The sequence below is a fragment of the Sitophilus oryzae genome, unplaced genomic scaffold (genome assembly GCF_002938485.1).
Source record: "Sitophilus oryzae breed Bouriz unplaced genomic scaffold, Soryzae_2.0 scaffold_172_pilon_pilon, whole genome shotgun sequence".
Taxonomy (NCBI): domain Eukaryota; kingdom Metazoa; phylum Arthropoda; class Insecta; order Coleoptera; family Curculionidae; genus Sitophilus; species Sitophilus oryzae.
In genome coordinates, this window is record NW_022146424.1 from 9,384,879 (window position 1) to 9,404,131 (window position 19,253).

At 36.1% G+C, this 19,253-nt stretch overlaps 1 protein-coding gene across 5 annotated transcripts in view; it reads left to right on the forward strand.

Annotated features, from left to right (window-relative positions):
* LOC115881599 (alpha-tocopherol transfer protein-like) overlaps nt 1-19,253 on the forward strand; it is a 33,693-nt gene that overhangs the window by 10,069 nt on the left and 4,371 nt on the right. For all 5 annotated transcript variants that reach the window (XM_030899141.1, XM_030899140.1, XM_030899142.1 and 2 more), the window contains exons 3-6: nt 1,685-1,841; nt 1,910-2,168; nt 7,994-8,104; nt 9,808-9,913. In XM_030899141.1, coding sequence (XP_030755001.1) covers nt 1,685-1,841; nt 1,910-2,168; nt 7,994-8,104; nt 9,808-9,913 — 633 coding nt within the window. The remainder of the gene's footprint in view (nt 1-1,684; nt 1,842-1,909; nt 2,169-7,993; nt 8,105-9,807; nt 9,914-19,253) is intronic.

Below are 19,253 nucleotides of genomic sequence, written 5' to 3' on the forward strand. Positions count from 1 at the left end.
ACCTTTGTAGCAGGTTTACTGCTTAAAAAAGCTGGTTTCCTTTTCCATTTTAGATTCTACGAAGTCGCTAGAAATCTAAAAATTAAAATATATTTTACAGAAAATAACATTTTTATTTTGTAGATTTCTTATTTTTTAGTGGCGGTATACCCAGGATTTTACAAGAAATGAATCCACAATAAAGGTATACCGGGAATGTTCCAGAAGTGGCTCACCCCTACAACTTTTTTATTTTTTCAAATAAAAAAACCAGATATTTGGTATGTTAGTATATGACATTAATTAGGATAAATTGGCGTATTCAATTCTTTTCGGCCACTTCCTGTTTCACCGGAAATGACTACAACTTTTGATTTTTAAATGGCACCTTCGGTATTTTTTACTTTATTCGATAGAAAATGACACTCTAAATATAATGACGTATCATATGTCACCTTTTGACATTTTCGCTTAAAACAAAATTGTATTTTAAATTTCAATCTAGACTGCCATGGTTGTGTTAAAAACACTAATTTTTAATTAAGGAGCCTTGGAAAAATAGATTTAATCGTCTAATGTTTTTAGTGTCTTGTCCTGGCCGGTTAAAAGATGCCCAAATCGTATTTTTAATCATATCTCAATTTTTTCAAATGGAACGAGTGTGGCTCCTTTGAATATTTGGAAAAAGCATTTTTTTACGAATAATTTGATACCATACATTTGGTATTCAAATAAACCATATTCGAAAATGTCAAAAGTTGACATATGATATGTTATTCTATTCAGAGTGTCATGTTCTATCGAATAAAGTAACAAAATATCGATGGTGCCATTTAAAAAACAAAAATTGTAGTCATTTCCGGTGAAACACGAAGTGACCGAAAACAATTGAATACCTCATTCAATCCTAATTTATGTCTTTATGTCGATTTTTTATCTAAAAAAAATAAAAAAGGTATAGGGATGAGCCACTTTTGAAATGCACCCGGCAGGGGCGGATAAAGGAATTTATTTTAGGGGGGGGGCCAAAATAAAAAGTAATGTAGAATATGCTTTTTAGGGCGCCATTTTTAACCCAATAGTCTAGTATTTAACACAATTTACAGATTTTAGGGAGGGGCCGGCTCCATAGGCCCCCTTCTGTATCCGCCACTGGCGCCCGGTATAGACATTATTACATCTAAAGGTCCATCTACAAATAACGTTTAACTTTACGTTTTGCATGACACAAAAAACGGCCCGTAAAGACCTTTTAGAGAACTGGCGGCAGTTACTTTGAGAAAGCCATCTCTCTGGAAGTTTCAGTATAAGGGTTAAGTACCTTTATCTGATTTATTTGGTACTGGTACTGGTTTGGTTTTGATACTTGCTGAAAACTATTTATGACTACAACCATAGCCTATTTATAACCAGTTTGCCAGTTTCGATCATTTGCATGTAAATCTGCGGACCTACCTAGATGTTCGCCTATTTTTTTATGTTATGTAACAAGTGGTGTTCTAAGCTCTGTTGAAGCTTCATTTAAAAAATGATAGTGATTGCTGGGATGTATACGAAAATATACACGCAAAGATGACCAGCTGGTAGCGAATAAGCTGTGATGACAACTATGGAAAATATAAATAGTTAATAATAATATATTTTATTATGTATTTTATACAGCGAAATCTACTTGTATTAAACTTATATTCTTTGATTTTTCCAGAACTGCAAACAATATTATTTTTACAAAGTTGTTATTATAGCAACGAACTGGCAAAAATTACCATCGACAATTTCTTCACTGTAAGAACCATCTGCCAGGACATTTTTTTCAAAAGGAACCCTTCAGATCCAACCGTACAGGCTTCTCTTCAATGTTGGTAAGAGAAAAAAGAACATCATTTTTTAGCGAAATTAACTGTATTTTAGTTTTTAATCTTTGTTTCAGTTTAATTCAGGTACTACCCAAGCTTACCCCACCTCCAGAAAACTATACCATCATTTTGGCAAAATTATTGGACTGCAATCCTGACAAGTTCAACTTTCCCAACCAAATTCGTCATTTTGACATGATAGAAATGTTGCATTTGCACCAGAACGGTCCACAAAATGGTCTAATGCTGGTGTTCGACATGAAAGGAATGGTTTTCGGTCATTTAACCAGACTCAGTATTGTCGTGATGAAAAAGTTATTCTTCTACTTACAGGTTACAGGGTATTCTATTTAGTTTTAATTATACCTGTTTTTAATAGTTGCATAGATATATCAAGAAGACCGATCACTACTTAACTATACCGGATGCGTCTCAAAAGTGGTTCACCCCTATAACTTTTTTTTATTTTTTCAGATAAAAAAACGAGATTTGGTATGTTAATATATGACATAAATTAGGATTGATTGGCCTATTCAATTGTTTGTGGCCACTTCCAATTGCACCCTCGGTATTTTTTTACTTTATTCGATAGAAAATGACATTCTGAATAGAATGACATATCATATGTCAACTTTTGACATTCTCGCTTAATAAAAAACCGTATTTTCTAGAGTACCATGGCTATGTTAAAAATATTAATTCTTAATCAAGGAGCCATGGAAAAATAGATTTGATCGTCTAATGTTTTTAGTGGCTTGTCCTGGCCAGTTAGAAAATTCTCAAATCGTAGAGGAAAGGGTGGTAATATGGAACCCTTGTTTGTTTATATTCGATAACTCAAAAATTTATCATCAATTATTTTTCAAATATATCGCTCATGTATGCCTAATATATTTAGAATTATTATTTGTTTTTGGAATTTAAATAATGCTTAAAGTTTTTTCATAATTAACTAATAATATAAAATATAGTAAAATTATCTAACTGTAAAAAGTAGCTGATAATATGGAACCCCCTATAATAAACCAGATATATTTAAAATTGTAGCGATATTTATTCACTATATTCAAAAAATGCAAAATTAACAAAAAATAATTCAAATCAACGAAACTTATTGACAAAAATCACAGACCCAGTCGGCTTTTTCACAACCAGAACACAGAACAAGTGCCCATAATTGACACATAAGGCACTGGATCCATTTTTCTCCTTTCCTGTCTTCCAAAAATCGTTGTGAGCAGAATATGCACTCAGCATCATCATCTGTCCTGGAAGATATGTTATCAACTGAGCTTTCCATATCACTTGAAGTAACTGTGCCATCGTGAACCGATTCATCTGAATCAGAGGATTCCGAAATCTTTCTTTTTCTTTGAATTCTCTTTGAACTAATTTTGAGGCTAAGCGCCGTTTTCTCAGATTGTTTTAAAGTTGATCGCTTACCGCTAGTCTTTACAATATCCGTGCTGAACCCACGAGACTGAAGACTCGAAATGTTTTTTGTGCTACCTGGTTTCGACGAGAGCGAATTCTCCAAATCTGTTTTATATGGAGAGCTTGTAATTACTGCAGCTGAAGTGGCCTTTCGTCCTTTATTCGACATTTTTCTCTTTGGCTTTGGTACCGGCCCAATAACCACAGGGGAAACAAAGGAGTTACTCGAGGTTGTCGAGGGTTGCGCTGAGCTGCAACCTGCTTCTGCCAGATCAGTTTCACTGATATTGAAAGAGCATAGATGTGTAGTTGTTGGTGGACTTGCTCTAATATGATAGGATTGAGCTGTAGTACTTTCAGCCATCACGGCTTCATGCTCAGCTGCTAAAAAATCATTATCCGTAAAAATTCCTCTATTGCAAGGAAATAACTCAGTTTTTAAAAAAACATTAATAGCAATACTTGCAGTTGACACTTTAAATATGCCTTCCCAAAAAGTTCGGCAATATCATAAGGACCCAAAGGACGTTCATTTTGACGCAACCATATACGAATCTCTTCACTATAGTGGGTTTTTAGAGCTCCCATGAAAGTCTTATCTAAGGGTTGCAGCTTGTGGGTGGAGTGCGGAGGAAGGGATACTATGGTTATGTAGTTTGCTCTAGCTAGTTCTATTATTTCCATGTTTCTTGTATGACTATAATGTCCGTCCAAGATAAGTAGAAGAGGGTCATCTATTGTTGGTTTCGTGTATTTTATGAAATGCCTAAACCAATCAGTGAATAAATTGCTTTGCACCCAACCAGATGGATGACATTTTCCAATACTTCCGAGAGGTGCGCCTCTCATCAGATTTCAGTCATATTTTTCCTTGGGAAAATCAGCATAGGGGGAACAAATATGCCGGAAGCACTCATAGCACAAATGGTGGTCACTAGTGATCCCCTCTCAGCAGCCGTCAGCGCACCGATCTGCCGTTTCCCTTTTGACCCAACTACCTTAGGTATTTTTGTCTGAACTATAGACAATCCCGTTTCGTCAACGTTAAAAACGCGGTCAGCCGTATATTTTTTCTTTTCGTATTCCATCTCGAGGATATCAAAGAATTTAGCTACAGATTCTCTATTGAAACTGTTCGCCCGAGCATACGATGTTCCAGTTGGTGTTCGGATAGACAATCTTTGTTTATGACGATTTAAAAAATGATCCAGCCAAGCACGACCTGCTTCTTCTTTATTCCCAAACGGATGCTTTATTCCGTTTCGTACAGCCAATTGATAGGCCATTACTTTAACGTCTCTGCGGGTAAGCCCAAAATATTTGCTTTCCATCAGCAGCAGGTATTCGACTAGTTGTTGTTCAATTTCAGTAGAAAAAACGGGTTTTCTACCTAACTTTTTTTCGACAACTTGTTCGGGTGAATATTCGGTGTCGTGAACTAGTCTTTAAAGTGCTTTTGGCACCTTATACAATTTTACAGCCTTTTTCAGGCCCATTTTCTTGGAACGCACCATTTCCACAGCTTCGGCCATTGCTTGTTTGTCCCATGTTTTCCTTTTGCCCTTTGCTTTCCGGGGATAATGAACTTCGGGGCATAGTGCAATCTGCAACAATCCATTCCAATTTATACACTCAGGTCAATTATAAATCTGCATATAATATGGAACCCTTGTATAGGCAATATGGACCCAGGTTCCATATTAACACCAAGCAAGGGGTTCCATATTCCAAAAAGCACATGCTAATAATCAATTTATTTTTTTTCTTGGACATCTAAATAAACAAAAGCTTACCTTTCAAAACTCGATATTAGGCAACACTTTCAATTGTTTGTGGCCACTTCCAATTGCACCTCAGGTATTTTTTACTTTATTCGATAGAAAATGACATTCTGAAAAGCAGAGACAAATAACATTTGATTTTGACTTTTGCATAACCTCGAATTAATAGACCACAGTAAAATACTAGGCGATGGAAACCTTCCTGTGGGCTTTTCGGAACGTAATGATCAAGTTTTGGTGAACAAATCATAGATGGCGTTTCTAAATCCTTATTTATGGGGGGGGTCCCGTATTACCAGCAGGGTTCCATATTACCACCCTTTCCTCTATTTTTAATCATAACTCAATTTTTTCAAATCGAACGATAGTGGCTCGTTAGCATATTTGGAAAAAGCATTTTTTTATGAATAATTTGACACCACACATTGGGTATTTCGAGTCAAATTTTCGTTACGAACCGCAAGTTATATTTTCAAATAAACCATATGCGAAAATATCAAGAGTTGACATATGATATGTCATTTTATTCAGAGTGTTATTTTCTATCAAATAAAGTAAAAAAATACCGAGAGTGCCATTTAAAAATCAAAGGCTGTAGTCATTTCCGGTGAAACAGGAAGTGATAGAAAACAATTGAATACGTCAATCAATCCTAATTTATGTCGTTTACTAACATACCTAATCTCGTTTTTTACCTAAAAAAAGTTATAGGGGTGAGCCACTTTTGGACGCACCCGGTATAGACCTTACTATTTCTTCGATAGACTAAAGTCCTCCACAGACGCTCAGTTTTTTCGCACAGATTACCTGTGCGAACCTGATTTGTATAAGCATATTGGCATATGTGTGGGAATTTCTAGTCAACTGTACAAGCTATTGGCTTGGCCTGTGCGAAACCAGACTGCTTGAATTTGACCTGCGCAGCCTGAACGTGCGTGTTCAGTTCATAGACAAAGTTCAGTCTATTATTAACAAACAAAATGTCGAACTTAAATAAACAGTTTTTATGCTCATTTATCGAATTGTATAAAAGTTTGCTATGTTCATGTAAAATAAATAGTGCAGTGCAGTGCAGGAATAACAAAAAAAATTGGTGCGGGGAGGCACGTATGGCCGCCCATACCATGGCCTATTTTTCATCTGGTCGGGCCCTAAGGCCCAAGCAAAAATTCGGGTCCTCTTTTCCAATAAAATTCAAAATTTCTCTTGTTAGTTTGGGTGAATATTTTGACAACCTTTAACAGGCCACAATGTAACAATGAATATTTTGCAACCTTTAACGGGCCCCCCAGACCATCGGGCCCAAAGCCCGGGCCTTATGGGCCTTGTGGTAAAATAAGCCCTGGCCCATACTAAAATATGTTAATAAAAAGTTGGTAGGCAGTTCTTTTAGTTTCAAAGTAAAGGAATTTTTCCAATTTTGGTCAGCGGTTATTTCCCCTATCCGCCACCTAGGGTCGCGTCCGATGGGAGTTTGGAGTTCTCCATACGGATTTTCTCACGACTACGCAAACACGGAATATCTCAAAAACTGCGACTTTGACTGATTTTGATGTTATTACAAATTTTGTTGCAAATATTATTCCTAATCTTAAATTGAAAACCGCGTTTCGCTAGCTACTGTAATTTTGGAGTTACGATTTTTTAAAATTTTTAACACCCTCCCATAATCCCTTTCCAAACCCCCACCCCCCTAAGAATTAATGGCCAGATTCTCGGGTGCCACAGTATTTTTGTGCCAAATTTGGTTAAAATCGGTTTAGTGGTTTTTGAGTTATCGTATTACAGACGGGCAGACGGACAGATGGACAGACAGACAAACACCATGAAAATATTTTGAATTTAAATTTTTTATATTTATAGAAAATTTTTTGGATTTAATAACTCATTTTGAGTGAAATTAAAAAAACTTTTTTTGCCGATCTTAATAGCTTACCATACCTGTTGGTACGGTCTTGATTGAACAAGCGAGCAGAAGCAAAACAGAACTGTATCTCAGGATCTCAGGAAATTATTTTCACTATAGAAAAAATATAGAAAAAATGTTCTATATGGCTTGGTGCATTTGTAATGGGCACTTTGTTTAGTCACTTCTTTCGTCGAACTGCTTCAATCAACTTTTGCTTTTGATTAAATCGGTGTGAGAAGCTGCGTGAAGCTATAAAATGCTGATTCGGGAGAGTTGAGTTATTGAGTGTTATTGCACCCAACAACCACGTAATTACGCCGTCCTTTAAGCATTAATATTTTTTTGGCAATTTTATTAAATTTTGAAATTGTCAGAACACAACGCGACGCCCAGTTCGAGATCTTTTTCACTTAACTTTTACTACCTGAAACCGCGTTACATCACACAAACCTCGTAGCTGAGTATTTTATAGTTTCAATAACTGCACCAGCAAAATATTAAAATACTTAAATATTATGATATAACCACGATTTCAATATTATTTTAATGCGATCAACATGAACTGTAACCGGGATGGCGTCAAATACATAGTGAAAACTTCTGATATCTGCCGTATACTGAAATGCACCAAACCTATAACTAATAGTGGATGTGTCACTCAGTTTACTGTAAAAAAAACTGTGCTATAAAACTAAAATTGCGCAAATAGGCCTGCATAGTCAGCCTGTGCTGAAGAACCGAGCATCTCTAGGAGCTCTTAGAGAGAGAAGAGCGCCGTCTCTTAGAGCAACGTCTCTTAGACGTTGGCAAGCATCACATAATGCAAGCCTCATACAAAACATTCCTTAAGATTTAAAATTTAAATGATCTGTATACTGACATTAAATGAAATGAAATTATAAACAAACCTCTTCTTTAAATAGTTTTTTTCTTAAAAACTTTCTAAAAATGGCAGTAAGAGATTTTTTTCACAATAATGAATATATAATAACAAGAGTCTTTTTAGAATGAAGTTACAGAAATCTATTTTTTAGGAAGCCATGCCAATAAGGCTAAAAGGAATACATTATATTAACGTCGTACCTTTTATGGATAAGTTGTTAGCTATGATGAAACCGTTCATGAAAAAGGAGCTAATAGATGTTGTAAGATGTTTTTAAGTACTACTTATCTAAATTTAGGTCCAAAAAAGATATGAAACATTTTTTTGCTCTTATTTTAATATTTCTTGATAGTTTTCTTTTTTATTATTCGTTCCTCATTGTGATGATGAACGAACGTGTTATCTCTTTTTTCTTTATCAATCTCTTATCTCTTTATCAATAATAAGAAACCGTCCTGTGCCTGAAATAATACGAACTGTAAGGCCTAATGTATTTGTCCCCTTTCGACTTTCTTTCGATGTCTGCACCACAGGTCTGCACCCACTCTCCTATTCCTGTACCACCCTGTACCCTGCACCAACTTGTGCAGATCTTTCATAGAATGGGAACATAGTTGCTCCGGTTCTAGCCTTGCATTCCCAAATAGAAATTGTCGTTTGGATCCAGAGCTTCACAGCGACATATTATATGTTCCGTTGTTTCACGATCTTTATGACAGAGTCTGCAGCAAGTACTTTCTTGATACAGGTCGAGCTTAAACGAACCGCTTGTAAACCTATAATTCGCAAATGTGTACGTTGTTTTGAGCAACGAACGAACGGCTCGCAAACCGTTCGCGGCGATCCGCCTCCTGTCGGTTTTTTTGACGAACACAAAGGGATTCGTAGAAGTGTCTAGTTCTAGCAGTCAACTATTAAGCTTGACCAATCAGGTTGGTTAGCGTTGTTATTTGGAGTGTGTTAATTCATTCGTGTTTGTCAAAAACTCTAATGTGATTGGTCGGGCTTAACAGTTGCCTGCTAGGGCTAGACACAAGTGGGATTTGTGGCTCTCGGTGGACGGGCTCGTATGTTGTTCGTTGTTTGTATCGAACCTCCAGACAATCCAGACGCACTGTTTTCAATTTTTAGTTTTTGTTTACCGGTTGGAAGAGGTATAGCGGTTTATTTACATATGGAGTGGTCCGAGGAAATCATGTTAGATTTAATTGATCTCTATAGAAAAAAAGCTTTATTATCAGATCCAAAACATAAAAAGAACATTATAAAAAAAAATTAAAGGAGGACGTTGGAGGGAAACAGGTGTCGAACTGAAAAAATGTGCAGACCAATATAAGAAGAAAATGATTTCTTTATTAGCATCCTACCACCAACGTCGGTGCTTCCTTTTCTTGTCTAAACTAGCCATCATTAAAAATGCACCACTCATCGCCAACAGAGCATAATTCTTTTCTCGCGAAGACATAATTAAACGCGTACTCGCACCGTCGCGTCGCATCGCAAAAATGACTGCATGTTTTCGGTTGGTTTGCAGCGTTCGCGCTTTTCCCTTAGATCGTTGAAGGTTCGTACTAAAACAATTTGCTAACGAGCAGTTCACGAGCGGTTTGCGAACCGCTCGGCTCGCATGTGTATACCCACCTTAAGGTGGCACTTGATAAAAATATGTCCGGTCAAGAGACCTGTTATAATCCCCTTGGTAAAGGCCTGTGTCGGTTTCTCTAGTGGACATTCTGCTTTTTCCTGATCTGGAGTTTTACTGGCTCTGAACTAAGATACACGCGTTATCCTTAAGAGTTAAAAATATTTTTTTTACCTTTGTACATAAACATATATACAGTAGGTACGTTTATGCACAGTGCTTATGACCATGCAAGCTTGTGTGTGTTAACAAAATTATATTATAATTTGTTTAATTGTTGATTCTTACTTGATCATAAAAATTTTGATGGCATTGTATTTTAGCTATACGTGCATGCCCATTCAATGGAGTCTTTATACAAATTTGTACCGAAAAACTGTCTACCAGCAGAATATGGTGGTGAATGTGACTCGGTTGATGTCCTACATGGTAGGTATCAATATTTAGAGAAAAGTAACTAAACAGGGAATACCATTTAGTTTTTATTTTATATAAAACAAAGGTATTGTAAATCAAAAATGAAGAACCCAGGGGAAAAACTTGATAAGCGCCAATTCCTTAATTTTAGGATTTTACAATATTATAGTAAATCTAACTGGTCAAAATGTGTAAACTCTGCAGGGCAATAAGTTGTTAAATCTTATGGTAAATGACTAGTAAAAATATACAGGGTCCGGCAATAGTGCGTCGGGCATCTGTAGCTCCTAGAATAAAAAACTTGAGAATTTTGTTTAAGTGCAAATCTAAAGTATGTACCAGGATGTATTCCAGGAAACTTTTTAACTTCTATAGGGTTTTAACTTCTATAGGGTGGCTCAAAAAAGTGTGAGTGGACCTGGATGATTTTTTTAAATGGAACACCCTATATATTATTGCATTTTTGGCTTCCTTTCAGACCACTTTACATAACCCTAAGATATGAATAAATATATTTCTATAGTTTCAGAGATATTAAAAAATAAATCAAAAATATATATTCTTCAGCTCTTCTTAAAAACATTATTAAAAATAAAAGAACTGTTCTGAAATCAAAACTATATTAGGTTGGTATTTTAGATGGTCTGTTCTTACTTTGCTATAAATATGGTAATCGTAAATCGTACAGGATCTTCAATATTCTACGCCAAACATTCTATAATATAAAATATCTTTTCTTTGTTTTTTTTAACGGAACACCTTGTATATTATTTTTTTATTAGATGGAGAGTTAAAAAATTAACATTTTTTGTCTCTAAATACATATTTCAAAATTTTTGACGGTTTCGCAGATACGCGCAGTATTATTTCATACGGCGGCGGCGCTTTCAATGGTAAAATACGAGAGAAAAATCATTGGGTGGCTTTGATAAAAATTTACTGTGAAAAATGCCATATTGTTAGATTTTTCGCGTGGAGGTACCAAAATAAGGAGGCTCCAGTTTCAGGTCTGTAACCTGACTGACCCAGACTCCTTTTCCCACCAAAAATATGCCTTCCTCATCAATACTCGTGAACGTCGCCAGACGGACCTAATCACTTTTTATTAAACAATAACACATCGTATCAATTTCAAACCATGCCGCATTTACCTACTTAAAAATGGTCTCGTGATAAATAAATCTAACACGGCCAAACTGACAACATTCCGCTCTCGAAATGCATTTTTCAACAGATACGTAAAGTATTGATAAATCAATAAAATCATGCTTTTCAGAAGAGAGACATCTCGTATTTTATTAGATACCAAACAAAACATATAAGCACCGTATGTCTTCGTCAGTTCAGGGACGGCCTCGAAGCAAAAACTAAATTATGAGCACCGTGTAACTTCATCAGTTCAGGGACGGCCTCGAAGCAAAAACTAAATTATGAGCACCGTGTAACTACGTCAGTTGAGGGACGGCCTCGAAGCAAAAACTAAATTATGAGCACCGTGTAACTTCATCACTTCAGGGACGGCCTCGAAGCAAAAACTAAATTATGAGCACCGTGTAACTACGTCAGTTCAGGGACGGCCTCGAAGCACAAATTAAATTATGAGCACCGTATAACTCCGGTAGTTCAGTGACGGCCTCTAAACACAAACTTAATTATGAGCACCGTATAACTCTGGGAGTTCAGTGACGGCCTCTAAACATAAACTTAATTATGAGCACCGTATAACTCTGGGAGTTCAGTGACGGCCTCTAAACACAAACTTAATTATGAGCACCGTATAACTCTGGGAGTTCAGTGACGGCCTCGAAACACAAACTTAATTATGAGCACCGTATAACTCTGGGAGTTCAGTGACGGCCTCGACACACAAACTTAATTATGAGCACCGTATAACTCTGGGAGTTCAGTGACGGCCTGGGAACACAAACTTAATTATGAGCACCGTATAACTCTGGGAGTTCAGTGACGGCCTCTAAACACAAACTTAATTATGAGCACCGTATAACTCTGGGAGTTCAGGGACGGTCTCGAAACACAAATTTGGGCACCGTATAACTGCAAGTTCAGGGACGGTCTCCAAACACAAACTAAATACTTGAGCACCGTATAACTGCAAGTTCAGGGACGGTGTTGCGTGTCACTTCTAAATTAAATCTAACACGGCAAAAAAAACAGACTCACTATCGTCTAATTCCAACAATTGTTGAAAGTCATCTGGAGCCCATGCTATGGGCCACCGGCATAACTACCGGAACACTTAAGACTTTTTTTTGTGTCCCAATCTTTTGAAGGAGGTTATTAGTTATCAAAGATTTAATGAGATATAGCTCAACAAACTCGCAACTGAATTTTTGGGCTCGTAGTCCCCTACTCAACAGTACATCACTTTACAACTAACTTTGAACGTTTCATTACTTCTGCGTTTGAGGTTAAAAATTTAGCCGTCTTGGTCAAGACCAACCTAAACGGAGAACAGCCGGTCGTCTTATGCTTGGTGATGTTAAATACAAGTTCAATTTTCCAAATTTTGTTCGGCCAATCTGCAGCTGATTTAGATTCAACGCGTAATAAATTACTAATAGTTCGCATAAATGGTTCGCTTGGCCATTGAAGCGGTGAGTGCCTGGATGTCTCAACTATGCCATATTGCTAAACAATTTCTTTGAAAATCTTGGCGGTGACAAGCGTTATTTTACAGAAAAACTGACTTCCAACAACTCTACAGGTTGTAAAGCGTTACTTTACAGAGAAAATTGCTTTCAATAACTCCACAGGTTGCAAAACGTTACTTTACGAAGAAACTGACTTTAACGACTTCACAAGTTGCAAAGCGTTACTTTACGGAGAAACACTGCTTGATCATCATCAAATTTCTCTGGATCATCATCAATTTTTTTGCAATAAATTCTACAACCTCAAGAAAATTCAAATTTACGTTTTAAATTTTCCTAATGGCTATATCCGCAGAGATAATTACAAATACTAATAATTTAATTAATCTTTTTTTTTACAAAATCAGCTTGCTTTCTACTACGTTCATAGTTTCCGATCTTTTTACAAATTTTTCGGAACGACAAGTAATACTCATAGATTCAGTCAGCGTTTGAATATCTCGACTAGTGTCATTTATTCTTCTTAACAGATAAATCGAAGACAAACCTTGTAACCAAACAATGTAAATTTAAAACACTACTAACGCTTCTTTCAATTTTACACATTACCTCGAAAAATACTTTTTTCATCAAACGGTTAATATATAATTAGATAATATAATAATTTATGTTGAGCAAGGAACAAAATATTAATCATTAAACCGTTTGCCGGTGAGTAGATTTTTCATTACAATAGGTACCTACACTAATTATTGTATGGCTTCGGTTTTATTTTTTTGTTTTTTAATGTAATATTTGCTTCTTTGTAGCATAAAAAAAATTAAAAAATATAAAAATAAAATAACGGTGGCAGTACCGCATCCCCTAGATAGCTTAATAGATTGGAAAAAATGTTGTATCTGCCAGATTGGTGGTGGAAAAACTGTTTGTCCTGCACATAATCCAGTTGTTTAGCATCGAAATAAAGAATATGGTACTTCAGCTTCTAATTTACTACTTTTAACTAATTACAATCACGTACTTCCATCTGGAATGCAAATTAATTATTGTCTTAAAGGGGAAGGAGAAACTGAGCAAACATTAATCGAAAAAAAAGCACTGTGGCACAAAGCATGCAACTTAAAATACGTTTCACCAAAATTTGGCATACTCCTCTCTTCATTATCTAAATCTAATGAGGCAGCATGTTGCTGTGAGTCTCAAGAACAATCTCAGGTATCTATTTCGCAACAAAGGGGGGGAAATAATTCTGCTCGAGCAACAAGATCAACTGCACCATTGGTAAATGTAAAAAAGATGTTTGTTTCATATGCACTGAAACAGGTAATAAAAAAAATGTTTTACATTTGTGTGCTACTGAGACAATTTATAAAAAAGTGGAACACTCTGCTAAAATTCTTGGTGATACGCGCCTTCTAGCCGTACTGGTAGAAGGCGATTTGGTAACCCAAGAAGCCAAATACCATCTAAAGTGTTTGGCACATCTATACAACAGAAGTAGTCGTAATGTTAAAGATGAGCAAGAAGATACGGTTATGTGTAAAAGTCTGGAAAGTATGTAAGTAATCTGGAAAGTATTATTGAGAATTGTAACTCCTATAATGTAGTAACTAATGTGGGCGATAGCTGCAGGTCATCAACTGGCCGTTTTACTAACTTAGAAGGTGTATCCTGTGCTCAGATGGAGGAAGCAGATGGACGAATAATCATACACGTTAAAGACATGATTATTAACGGAGCCAAATCGGTGTTAATTTGTTGTGCTGACACTGACATTTTGGTTTTAGCTATATCTTTTTTTCCTCAATTTAAACGCCTAGGCCTAGAAAACCTCTGGCTGCTCTATAGCTCTTCAAAAAATTTGCGATGCATTCCTGTTCACTGTATTGTGGAAGTTCTTGGTGACAGAAAATCAGAAGCTCTACGCGGCTTTCATGCCGCGTTTCTCTGGACGTGACACTGTGTCTTTTCTGTCATCAAAGGGCAAACGGTCGACTTGGAAAACTTGGACAGAAGATACAACAACTGCATTCCATGCAATATATTTCCCCCGCGAGAAGTTAGAACATAATGTGCTTCAAGAACTTGAAAAATATGTGGTACGCCTATACAGTCTACTAATAACATAACTATGGCCAGGAAACACTTGTTTGCAACTGAAAATAGGCCACTTACGGCTATACCACCAACTCGAACTGCTCTACATGAACACACATTAAGGGCAGCATACCAGACGGGTCATATTTGAAGTAGAGCTGACCAAATATATCAAGATGATCTACCTGCTCTAATTAGCTGGGGATGGATGGATGTTGAGGGAAAATGGCTACCACTGTGGTTAGGTTAAAGCCCAAAAGCCCAAGTTTGGGAGTCATACGGGTCACTCGATACGTCTGGGTGTAACACGCAATATGAAACAATGCGGTGTTCCTGCAAAAAACATGACTTACCTTGTACAATCGCCTGCAAGAACTGCAAAGGAGAATGCAGTAATAGGAGGTAAACGATTCTGAAGAAAGTAAAAGTCATAATAAAATTATTTTTTGGTGCAGCTCGAGATTTCAATGAATTTTAAATACCTAAGAAACCAGCTTATACTTGTTTTTTATTGTTATTACGTAACTATAAACACACTAATTAAGATTAAATATAAACTTATTTTTTTTATTACACAAAACGTTAGTCCCAGTTTGTGTAGTATTGCCCAAATTGGTACAAAGAATCCTTGACGGCGCATCCAAGGGGGGGATAACGTTCCTTCTCCCCCCATGGGTGCGCCCATGGTCTTGTAACAAATTTAATTACATTTTTCGTACCAAAACTTACAAAAATATCCAGCATTTTGGTCAGGATACGGTAAATATATATTAAAGAATGAAATTTTGACACTTAAATCAAATATTACAGCCGTAGAGTCCAAACGCTAAGTTATACAAATTTGGCGTATTTTTTTTTGAAATCTTCATGTTCGAATTAGTCAAAAAAGACACTAAAATTAAACAAAAATATATTGAAATAAATTTGTGAAAAATTTTAACCCCTTAAAAATTAAATAAGGGTTGCAACCCTACCCCAACGGGTGAAATTTTAGGTGCTGCGGGTAAAATAGCTTAAAATGACCTATTAAACAACTGTGCCAAGTTTTATGCTTTTAACCCAATTTGCTACGTTTTTTTATGGACCGCATATACTATTAAGCGGCCCATACATTATCAAACAAATTGCGCAACACAGGCTGTTGCGCAACGAGTTGCCAATGTATGGTAGTGTTTGATGCGTTGCGCAATTGTGAGTTTCAAGAATGTTTGAATTCTTTTATGCAACAGGACTGTTTGCGCAACGCGTTGTGTAGTATATGTGTATGTTGCGTTTCGTTGTGCAATATTTTAGTTCTTTCATCCAAATTCTTTGTTTTCTTTTTCGTTTTTTGGTATCATCGACATCATCTAGGGTATATACGATAACAATTGACGCAATGGAAATTGAAGACATGATTGTTTCGCTGAAACAGTTGTGCAACGCAACGTTGCGCATCGCTTTGTTGCGCAATTTGTTTTATAATGTATGTATGTATATAATATATAATATTAAGTTGTGTGTTAAAAGATGAGAATAATAAAATATCATCTTAAATATTTTGAATTGGACCATTTTTTCCAGATTTCAATTGACGCATTTCGGTTAATGATTAATGACGTAAAACTTGAAACTATATACATTTATCTAAGAATCTAATGAGAATATCTTAGAGATAACCAAGCAATAAAATATTTTCGGAGGTATAGACGTAAATAAAACGATAGCACACAATAGTGTACTTATACTTAATATACTAATAGGTACTTTATTATTTAATTCTCAGAGTAACTTTAAAGTAGAGGTTTATAATCAGTTCACAATCAACAGGTTATCCCCCCCCCCGGAGCCTTTTTTATAGTCCAATGTCCTTTTTTTACTTTTCAAAAAGGTGGCAACCCTAAATAAACGTAATATTTTTGTCGTTTTAAAACGGGATAAAATATACTAAGTAAGTACATTCAATAAAAAATAAAATTATCTACCTATGTATCACGGGAATTATAAAATGTTAATAACCTGGGGAAATTATTGTCCCTCGGGCAATAGGCACTCGGGACAGAAGCTTTGCCGAGGTTATTAACACCACATGATATAGTTCATACAAATTAAACTTTTATCACGTGTTAAGCTTGACCGGGACAGCGTTACCCACTTATACATATTGTCAAGATCAAGGTGTATTACTGGTTGCATAACTGCATTACTGCTACATAACTGCAACGTGCATTGAGGAACTTGGCGAAAGTAAAAGAAAATTACAGAATTCACAGAATTGTATTGTAAATAGTATAAGTTGTGTGTACAGAGTGAGACAAATAAATTCGTTAAGTATTTTATCGTGAGTTTAAATAGTGGACCCACGGAATCCGTAACAATATTTTCATTTAATCAAAATCTTTTAGGTTTGGTTTATATATAATAAAAATAAATTAATTATAAATAGCACCTAGTAAGCCCGGTCCCGAATATGTCCATGGGTGGCAACAATAAATTTAAAAATCGCGCCCTCGATTACGCAACTAAAAGTTTAATTGGTAATTCGTATCGCCAAAGAATATTATAATTTTATTATTAAGGTATTAAGATATTCTTTGGTATCGCTGATAGGAAACAATTAGAATGCTTCATTTAGTGTTTTCTGTATTGAAATAGTCAAAAATATTTAAACTCGAATTTAAATGTCTTTGGAAATAGTTGATGTCTCACCAAAAATTTGGCTATTTTCTCTTTAAAATCTTCTCGAAAATCAAAAAATAAATACAATTAATAATACAGTTATTTATTTTCCTTCAAAATACCCAAATATAACCACTGTTTTTCTCAAACTTTTCACCGCATCTTTACCTTCCACTTTCTTGAGCAACACATTATTTGTAGAAACCAGCCCTACTGCCCTAGCAGACTCCAACTTCTCTTTAACCTCTTCCAAATCAAAATTATGCTCATACACTTCACCCAGCTGCTCAGAACTGTAACTCACTCGCACAAACTTATCCAGAATCATCAGAAAATAAGTTATTCCTGACTCTAACTTCAGAATAACATTTCGAAATATTAACTTGAAGTTTTCGTGCTCTTTAAAATGATCGCGTTTCATGATGTCAAGTCTACCACTCCAATTACAGGATTCTACAGGACATTCTCTCTCTCGCTCTAACTCGCAGGATAGTTCGTGTTTTTTTAGAGTTGAACCGCCAAAAATTTTCTTGCAGTTTGACCAGCGACATTCGAACTTGATGTTGCCAAATAACGATTGCACCGCGGTTCCGGTTTCGTCGTGAATACGTGATCCATCCACGCAAATATTATTGTACTTCTTCAAACTGTGTTCGAAACAGTAATAGCAGTAGAAATGTTGAAAGTGCTCACAACGATTCCAATAATAGTTTTTACAATAACCGCTATAAATCAGGTTGTGATCGCCACAATGGTAACAAACGAACAGCGTTGTTACAAGGGCAAAAATTTTTGTACTATAAATAGTGTCGAAATTGTATTTTTTTAAGTGGGATTGTACATTTTTGGTGCAAAAATGTGGGGTCATGTGATCTCTCTATTTACCTTTTTACCAAGTTTTGGTACGTAGGGTGCATCCACACTATCCTTAAAACAGCGGAACGGCGTATTGGCTTAACGACCTTGAATCGATTTCCTGCAATTCTATTGGCTGAAATTTTTGCCAGGTGAATTTGACAGATAAAATTTCTGACAGATGAATTTTTCAGCCAATAGAATTGCTGGAAATCGATTCTAGGTCGTTACGCCGATACACCGCCGCCGATCCGCTTTTTTAGGATAATGTGGATGCACCCTCACAGAATTATACACCATATGCTGTCCTCCTTTCACGCAGTTGAGCAGCTCTGAACTGTTCAAGAACGCGATACTCTCCCTCCATTCAATTGAGTCATAAAGTTCAGAACTGGTTCCGCGCCATATGGAAGCACAAGGCTATCTCGCACAGCTCCTTTCAGAACCGTTCTGAGCAACCCAGGGCGTAAAGCTCTGGAACTTGAAATTCGCAAATAGAGGACAGCAATACAGAAGCTACAAAGAGCTTTGAATAGCATTGGTTAAATGGGAACTAATTGCGTGACGTCACGTTTGACATCGGGACACAATAGATCTCTAAGGTCGCAGTGATTAGCCCCCCTCCTACTCACCGCATGGATATCAAACTTACGTTTGACATCCATGCGGCTTGAACAGCATTTCAAGTGATGTATAATTCTGGGCCTCTGCTCCTAGCAACCTGCATTTCAAATCCACGCATCGCGTATCACCGTTCGTCTAAAAATATGTACGTGGGTTTAAGTTTGGGTTAGTTTGGGTTTGAGAAGTAAGAATTGTACATTTTTTCTTGCAATTGTACCTATGTACTCATTGACTATCAAATGTACCCAAAATAGTACAATTGTACCTATTGTAACAACACTGCAAACGAATAAAAGATTTTGTTTTTCATAAATAATCAATGCAGGAATTGTCTTTGGCTGATATACAAGCTGTGCGGTACTTTTTTTTGACTTCTTCGTCTAAGTAGACTTTGTTTTTCGGTAGTAACTGTTCCATTTTTTAGAAAAAGCAGATTAACAATAAGAACTAATCGTACTTGAAACTGAAAATTATTTTTATATTACAAAATAAAGTTTTAACTTAAA